The sequence below is a fragment of the Corylus avellana genome, chromosome ca8, assembly GCF_901000735.1.
Source record: "Corylus avellana chromosome ca8, CavTom2PMs-1.0".
NCBI classification, from domain to species: domain Eukaryota; kingdom Viridiplantae; phylum Streptophyta; class Magnoliopsida; order Fagales; family Betulaceae; genus Corylus; species Corylus avellana.
In genome coordinates, this window is record NC_081548.1 from 5,461,079 (window position 1) to 5,469,963 (window position 8,885).

The 8,885-nt window shown below is 34.8% G+C and overlaps 1 protein-coding gene across 1 annotated transcript in view; it reads right to left on the reverse strand.

The window, feature by feature from the left end:
* Positions 1 to 417: 417 nt before the first annotated feature.
* The window catches only part of LOC132190742 (probable ADP-ribosylation factor GTPase-activating protein AGD14), an 11,781-nt gene continuing 3,313 nt past the window's right edge, over positions 418 to 8,885 (reverse strand). Inside the window, exon 8 of the mRNA XM_059605795.1 lies at positions 418 to 686. Within this exon, the coding sequence (XP_059461778.1) occupies positions 418 to 686 (269 nt within the window). The remainder of the gene's footprint in view (positions 687 to 8,885) is intronic.

Sequence of the window (8,885 nt, forward strand, 5' to 3'; positions counted from 1 at the left end):
TTTTCCTTTTTTCTTTCTAAACAAAAAAAAAAAAGTCAAAATATTAACAAACAACTTTTCTCCCCACATAACATTCACAAAAAACCTCAAAATTACTTTCACCTTCGTGTTTTTGTCAAACACCACCATAGATCTTCATTCTCTGCACTAAGAACTTGTCAAGTGTTTCTCAAGAGAGAGAGAGAGAGAGAGTGAGAGATACCCATCAATCAAGCAACCAAGAATGTTCCTCTAAACACTCAAGCACATTCTTGAGTGTGCTTTTTTATTGATAGCAGCAAGTGGGGACTAAAATGTATGCTTCCAGGAAAAAGCTAGCAAGCAGCAACTCATGGGCTCATCTGAAAAGAGCAATTAATAAACATGGATGCATTTTGCATGAGCCGTTAACAAAGATTACACAAGAACCTTAATTGGCTAATCATCTTTACTTAAATTATTTCTTAACCTTAGAAGCAAATGAGCAACAATCCCACACACAAACCCAAGAGCAGCACTTGATCCCACTAGAGAAACTGCTGTGCAAAGAAGCATCACAAAGGATTCCTCCTTGGTATTCATGTCCTTTGAAGCCATGGAAAGCTCAATTCCAGCAAACAAGAGCAGAACCCCAAGGACACCAACAGGAAATTGGTTCAAAATCTTCACCAAAGAGCTCCCTAACACCAAACCCAATACCAATTTGGCTGCACCAAGAAGGGCCACATGCACACCCACACTACAAGAAACTGACTCATCAGGGGCGACTTATTAGGGGCGACTTTATAGTCGTCCCTAATACTCAACTATTAGGGGCGACTTTTAAAAGTCGCCCCTAATAGTTACTTATTAGCGTCCACATAAAAGTGGACGCTAATAATGGGTCGAAAGGGTGACTATTAGCGTCCACTTTACAGTGGACGCTAATAAGTCGACCCTAATATACACGCGGGAATTATTAAAGGGGCGCGAAAAATTTAAGGGGCCAAAAAAAAACTTTTAGCGTCCAAATTAGTCGACCCTGATAGTACACCAATAGCGTCCACTTAAGTCGACCCTAAAGGGTACGTAGAAAAAATTAAAAAAAAAAATTAAAAATTAAAATTGATGAGCAATAGCGTCCACTAAAAGTGGACGCTAAAGACCCATCATTAGGGTCGACTTTCAAAGTCGACCCTAATGCTTAACTATTAGGGGCGACTTTATCGCCCCTAAAGAGTAGGTAAAAAAAATAAAAAAAAAATAAAAAAATAAATTGATGATCAATAGCGTCCACTAAAAGTGGACGCTAAAGACCCATCATTAGGGTCGACTTTAAAAGTCGACCCTAATGCTTAACTATTAGGGGCGACTTTTATCGCCCCTAAAGAGTAGGTAAAAAAAATAAAAAAAAAATAAAAAAATAAATTGATGACCAATAGCGTCCACTAAAAGTGGACGCTAAAGACCCATCATTAGGGTCGACTTTTAAAGTCGACCCTAATGCTTAACTATTAGGGGCGACTTTATCGCCCCTAAAGAGTACCTAGAAAAATTAAAAATATAAATAAAAAAATAAATTGACGACCAATAGCGTCCACTAAAAGTGGACGCTAAAGACCCATCATTAGGGTCGACTTTGAAAGTCGACCCTAATGCTTAACTATTAGGGGCGACTTTATCGCCCCTAAAGAGTAGGTAAAAAAAATAAAAAAATAAATTGATGGCCAATAGCGTCCACTAAAAGTGGACGCTAAAGACCCATCATTAGGGTCGACTTTCAAAGTCGACCCTAATGCTTAACTATTAGGGGCGACTTTATCGCCCCTAAAGAGTAGCTAAAAAAATAAAAATTAAAATTAAAAATTAAAATTGATGAGCAATAGTGGACGCTAAAGATGCATCATTAGGGTCGACTTTGAAAGTCGACCCTAATGCTTAACTATTAGGGGCGACTTTATCACCCCTAAAGAGTAGCTAAAAAAATAAAAAATAAATAAAAAATTAAAATTGATGAGCAATAGCGTCCACTAAAAGTGGACGCTGAAGACGCATCATTAGAAAGTCGACCCTAATGCTTAACTATTAGGGGCGACTTTATCGCCCCTAAAGAGTAGCTAAAAAAATTAAAAAAAAAATTAAAAATTAAAATTGATGAGCAATAGCGTGGACGCTGAAGACGCATCATTAGGGTTGACTTTGAAAGTCAACCCTAATGCTTAACTATTAGGGGCGACTTTATCGCCCCTAAAGAGTAGCTAAAAAAATTTTTTAAAAAAAAATTAAAAATTAAAATTGGTGAGCAATAGCGTCCACTAAAAGTGGACGCTGAAGACGCATCATTAGGGTTGACTTTGAAAGTCGACCCTAATGCTTAACTATTAGTGGCGACTTTATCGCCCCTAAAGAGTAGCTAAAAAAATTAAAAAAAATTAAATTAAATTAAAAATTAAAATTGATGAGAAATAGCATCCACTAAAAGTGGACGCTGAAGACGCATTATTAGGGTCGACTTTCAATGCTTAACTATTAGGGGCGACTTTATCTGTAACATCCCCAGCCCGTTAAGGCTGAGTTTGCCACTTTTCTTCTTTTATAACAAAAATTCTTGCAAAGATCTATAAGGTTTATCAGAGTTCTTGATTTTAAAAGATACAATAAATGCATAAAACATTATTCAAGAGATTTTATTACAAGTGAAATTAGAAAACATTAAACTTTAGTTGCGGAATATCATATTATTACAATCAATGATATGAAAAGACTTTGAAAATTAATAATTATTCCCATCCCCATTCCGGCCTCCTATTCCAGCATCATTTCTACCTGAAAACAAGAAATAAAACTGAATGAGCCCAAAGGGGGCCCAGCAAGTAAAATCCACAACCATAAATAGTTTTACTCCTTGTTCTCAGTTTTGAAAATCATTTTCGCGAATAAATATAATTCTAGCCATAATAATATCTGTATGTACGGTTGTATCTCCCGTAACATATACATACTATTACATCTAGTAATAGATCATCGTTGTAAATCATTTTTATAAATCATCATCATAATGCATCATTATAAATAATCTCTGTAAATCATCATAGCATATCATCGTTGAAAATATAGTATCGTTGTAAATCATCTTTATAAATCATCATCATAATGCATCATTATAAATAATCTCTGTAAATCATCATAGCATATTATCGTTGAAAATATAGTATCATTTTCTCATAATAAGGCCCATGTACACTATTACCCCTGTGTACGAGGGTTGCGGGTCCTTGTGACCATGGCACTGAACTGTGGCCACAGCCATGCCCGACCGTCAATTAACTCTTTCTTGGTGCACTCAACGGTCTAGTTGATGGAATACCACCTTCTCGCATAGCCTCCTTCAGTGGTTTCGCCTCCATCCGAGTATCGGTACCGAACTCCTCTCATCTTTACTTATCTTGGGGCCAAAAATACTCTCCTCCATACATGTGCCCTCATTTCATAAACATTTATCTCATCTCTTGTACTTTTCTTTGTACTTCTTTTGATGCATCTTAGGGCAACATGTATGAGGGTTTATCATCATTTTTCTTTCTTATAATCATCATCATTTCTCAACTTTCTTTTCTCAAAATGGAAACCTTTTTTCAAATATAAACTTGTTGTACTTAGAAAGCGTTTAAATAAATAGAAACTTTATAGATAATTCTTTTAGAAATCCTTCATGCATGCAACATAACTTCATAATACGTAAATAAAATAATCATTTACAATTTAATACAAGAATATATAAATAGCATGACATGAAGTAATTTTAGAAGAGGTAGTGAATTTACTTACCTCTAGACTGAAGCTAAAAGTGGTATGAAGGAATCTAGTTGCTCCAATATGACTAACACCACTAGTATATCTTTTGAAACTAATTTCTAAAGTCCGCTATCTCTTGTGTTCTTTCTTTCTTGTAGCGCTTGGTCTCGCCCTTTCTCTATCTGTTCTGAGTAAACACTCTTAGAAAGAAGAAAGACCGAGTAAAAAGCGGAAGAAGGAAGAATATATGCAAGAGATTGGAGAGGAGATGAGTGGTGAAAATTGTGAAGGAGAAGAGCTCTATTTATAGGAGAAAATCAAACACTATTCTACCTTCAATTTACAATTATACCCTCATTTTACTATTTCACCTACCACCTACTATTCCACCTACCACTTACTATTTCACCTACCACCTACTATTCCACCTACCACTTACTATTCTACCTACCACTTACTATTTCACCTACCACTTACTATTCCACCTACCACTTACTATTCTACCTACCAATTTCCAATTACCATTCATACAATATCATAAATTTCTCAAGAATTAACATCATTGCCTAATATGAATATAATCATAGCATCAAATTAATATCTCTAAAATAAGACTTTCAAAATCTAAGGTGCTACATATTTACTATCCTATTATTTCACCAATTACCATTCTCTAATTACCACTCTCATAAATTTCCCAAGAATTAAAATCCTTAGCTACAATGGATATTAAAATAACATCATTATCATAATAATCTATTTAAATAGCTTTGAAAATTCTGGGGCACTACAATCTTCCCTCCTTATTAGAATTTCGTCCTCGAAATTAAAACCTATAATATTATCGTCCAATCTTCAAGTTGAGGGATTCAGATTTAAATAATCATTTCAATCCTTCATCAAAGCCTACTCTCTTTTATCATATTGAAATTTTATCTCCTTCTACTAGGAGTAAATCTTATTCACAGTCTAAAGTCACGATTTCTGCAATCATTCATCAGTTCACACTAAAATCATACCTCAAAATCTTTTCCATTGTTTCTTTCCAACCTCAATAACAACAATCAAGTTATTCATCAACAGTCTACAATCAAGGTTTAAACATCAAATTAATAAATCATGTGATCAATAGTTTATACCTCCAAACATCATAGTCCTCATTTCAAGCCTGCAATAATTTTCTCGATCTAATTTAATCAATTTTATCAAAAAGGTGTAAAAATCATCCCCGCCTATATTCTCTTTAGTATCTCTATATTCCAAATCATGTATACGAAATTTTAATATGATGCTCTAATAATTATTAACTTCTCACCATCATAAACCTGTAAAAGTAAATAGCACCAACATTCAAACATCATTACATGAATATACCTCAGAAGTGACATCATAATTCGATTCATTCTAAATACACAACCGTTTCTATTTTCTCATCCCAACTTTTTGTGTCGATGCTACAATATCAGCGAAAATCTTCCAGTACTACATTTTTACTTAACAAATCATAACTCAACAAAAGAAACTCGTAATTATGATTTCAACTCAAACGAAATACACGATTACATCAAATGTAAGATTCTCATCCATTCTTGACTAATACATGCTGTGCTTTGCTGCGTTCTAGAGATGAAATTGATAAGCAAGAAAAGTAGGATATGGGTAAGTTTCCAAGCTGGATGTCCCAAAACACTCATGTTATAATTTCTCTCCCTTGGGTCTTGCAAGGTCAAGAAGAGAAAAGAGAGAAAGATAGTCCTGTTGCTTTCTAGAAATGAAGATTTGAAAAGCATTTCAGGACATGATTTGCATGTGAGCTCTTTCCGAGACTTTCAAAATACCCACATCGGATGCTCTCTCTCTTCTGTCATGTATGGATACTTGAAGAGAAGAGAGATATTTAGCCTGAGAAGCATGATCAAGGATAATCTTGCTTCATCATGACATGATCAACGATAATCTTGCTTCAATGGTTTACCACTGAGAGTATAAGGTGTTGGGTTTGTGAATCATGTTGTGATGCTGCATTTTTCTCTTGAGGATACGCTCAACTAGGAGAACAGTCGAGCTTTCATTGTATGGAAGGCTATTAGCAGAAGATCTCAGGTGAAGGGGTATGATCAGAAGTCATGCGTTTGCAATGGAGAAAGAGGTGTGAATTTATATGAAGGGTTTCTGGATAACGAACGAGCGCGTGGTGCGCGTTGGCATGACATTTCATTCAGTTGCCCACGCATGGTATCCGAAGTCGTTGATTGAACAGTGGGTTTGAAAAAGGAGCTCAGTCGAATTATGACAGGAGACAAGATCCTACTTTCACGGGATCTTTTGACAAAGTTTCCATCGCGGCCCGAGGTCGCCTAACGCTTTGTCGTTTACTGTTCATTTCGCTTGAAGTGAAAAAAAAATTTCTTTAAGGCTACTCGTCTGCTGCTTCCAGAAACTTCACAAAAATTCCTTCAGTTCCTAACGCTTAGTCTCTTCTCAGTACTTCATCTCTCCCAATTTCTTCGTATTCTCAACTATTTTTCCTTACTTTCCTAAATATGGGAGTATCATCATCATCCGTTAACAACCTCGATTTGAATATTGCTCCTGCAGCACAACCCATTGTTATGCCTGACGTGCAACCGGATGTGCCTGTTGTTCCCCCTGAAGTGTCTGCTATTCCTCCCGTCATACCTGTTACACACCCTAATGAACCTGCTGCATATCCTAACGTATGGCAGCCAACTTTTGTCTTTGACAATCGTCCTATCACTATTCACGATTCTATCATGCTCCATGATTCTACTGCTGTAGCAGTGGCCAAAGGTTTCGTAATTCCACGGGATCAAACGTTCTTAGCTGATAGGTCGGATACTGATGCTATTAATAACTCATTGGCATTCAGTATCCAAAGTGCTGCTTCAGTTTCTGACATGGCACAACGTTTGAGTGCCAGAGCTGAAGAGCTGAAAGTCTCAAGAAACCAAATCGGGGTCTTACAGCGACTGCTCAAATACTACAAACGAAAACACATGGATTTGAAGCAGGAGAATGCTCAGATGAAAAAGATGGTGTTATCTTATGCGGAATACATGGGACCAAAGATGCTAAAAATGGAGAAGAATACCGAACGTCTCCAGCGACAGCATGAAAAACTCCGGGTCGATGTTCAGGGGTGTTGCAAGTCTCTCCACACACGCTCTAGTTAGGTACCTCATTAGAAATAAATATTCTCTTTGATAATTCAATTAATATAAATATATACGATTCTGCTCATACTAGGTTTTCTCTTTGCAGAAATAATTTTCCTGGAGCAGCTCTGAGGAATCATCTGCTCATCTCATTATCACGTGTCTCTTTATGCAACAAATTCCCTTCTTTTTTTTTTTTTTTTTTTTTTTTTTTATGGACACTGGTATGTAATATTATAAGGAGCTTGTTCTCCAAACATTTCTTTTCGTAATCATTCAGTACTCATTCAATATTCATTATATAATCATCCTGTCATTATAATAACTTCCTTTAAACAAACAATCTGTTTAACAAGTTAATCACTCAATAAAACATCTAAGTATGTACCATCACATGTTATCAACCTCTAAAATATTTTAATATCATTGAACATATATCTTATAAGAGAAAATTTAGATCATGTCACTATATTATATCACTGTATTATATTGTCTTTCAACTCTTACCTCTATGCTTCAATTTACCTCAAGAATAATAATCCATTATCTTTACTTAGTAAAAGAAAATTATATCAAAAGCTTTGGCATGTAACTAAAATTTCTCATAATTTCATATCCACTAATGCCTCAAAATTTAAATCTTATCCACAACTTAGGAGTATCAATTCATCCTCAAAACTTTAAGCATCACTTCAATATAATTTACCTCAATTACAGAAAACCTAGCACCTCAAATTCTAAGAATCACCTCAGAGATTTCATGAATTGTACCTTAAAGTCATCACAATCATTTGAAAATATCAAAATCCTTAAACCACAACTTTATATCTCAAAATATCTTATAGATTCTAGGGTATACCTTATTTGCATTTATCCCTGCAATACTTAGGCATTCACTTCATGCCATTACGTAATCCTTATTCATCAATCCATATATTATAACATCAATCATAGTATCATTATTGTCATCGACCAAACCTTAGCCATTACCAAAAACTCATATAAGCTCTTATACCATTAATTCCGTTCAAGAATCTTTTCACAACCGACATCCATAAGATCATTCGTTACCAAGTCACTTACACAATTTGTTTCACAACCTAAATCAATAAAACCATTTTATCAACAAGTTAATTTCACAAATCATCTCGCAACCTAAATCTATAAAATCATCATACGATTTTTAAATCATGATCAATAATCTTTTCTAAACCCTCGAGACACCTTAAAATATACCCTTATCAATCGATACTCTAGAAAACTGCCGCAAATCCAAATAGGCAGATACTATAGATCACAACCTATCTATAAAATAAAAATTCATCTCCGTCATTAACATGATCACAATAATAAAATCCTCCAGATTAATCACACTAAGATGATTTTTAACAAAAAAATTAACCATTAGAAAATGCTCATGCATCATATATTAGAGACCACTCAAAAACACATACTCTATTTGGCCGGAATGTGGCTTCCCATTAACCCCAAAATTTTATTTTATTTTATTTTATTTTTATTTTTTTTTTTTTTGAAAAGTCTGCCAGAACCTTATAACCTTTGCTCTGATACCAAAATTGTAACATCCCCAGCCCGTTAAGGCTGAGTTTGCCACTTTTCTTCTTTTATAACAAAAATTCTTGCAAAGATCTATAAGGTTTATCAGAGTTCTTGATTTTAAAAGATACAATAAATGCATAAAACATTATTCAAGAGATTTTATTACAAGTAAAATTAGAAAACATTAAACTTTAGTTGCGGAATATCATATTATTACAATCACTGATATGAAAAGACTTTGAAAATTAATAATTATTCCCATCCCCATTCCGGCCTCCTATTCCAGCGTCCTTTCTACCTGAAAACAAGAAATAAAACTGAATGAGCCCAAAGAGGGCCCAGCAAGTAAAATCCACAACCATAAATAGTTTTACTCCTTGTTCTCAGTTTTGAAAA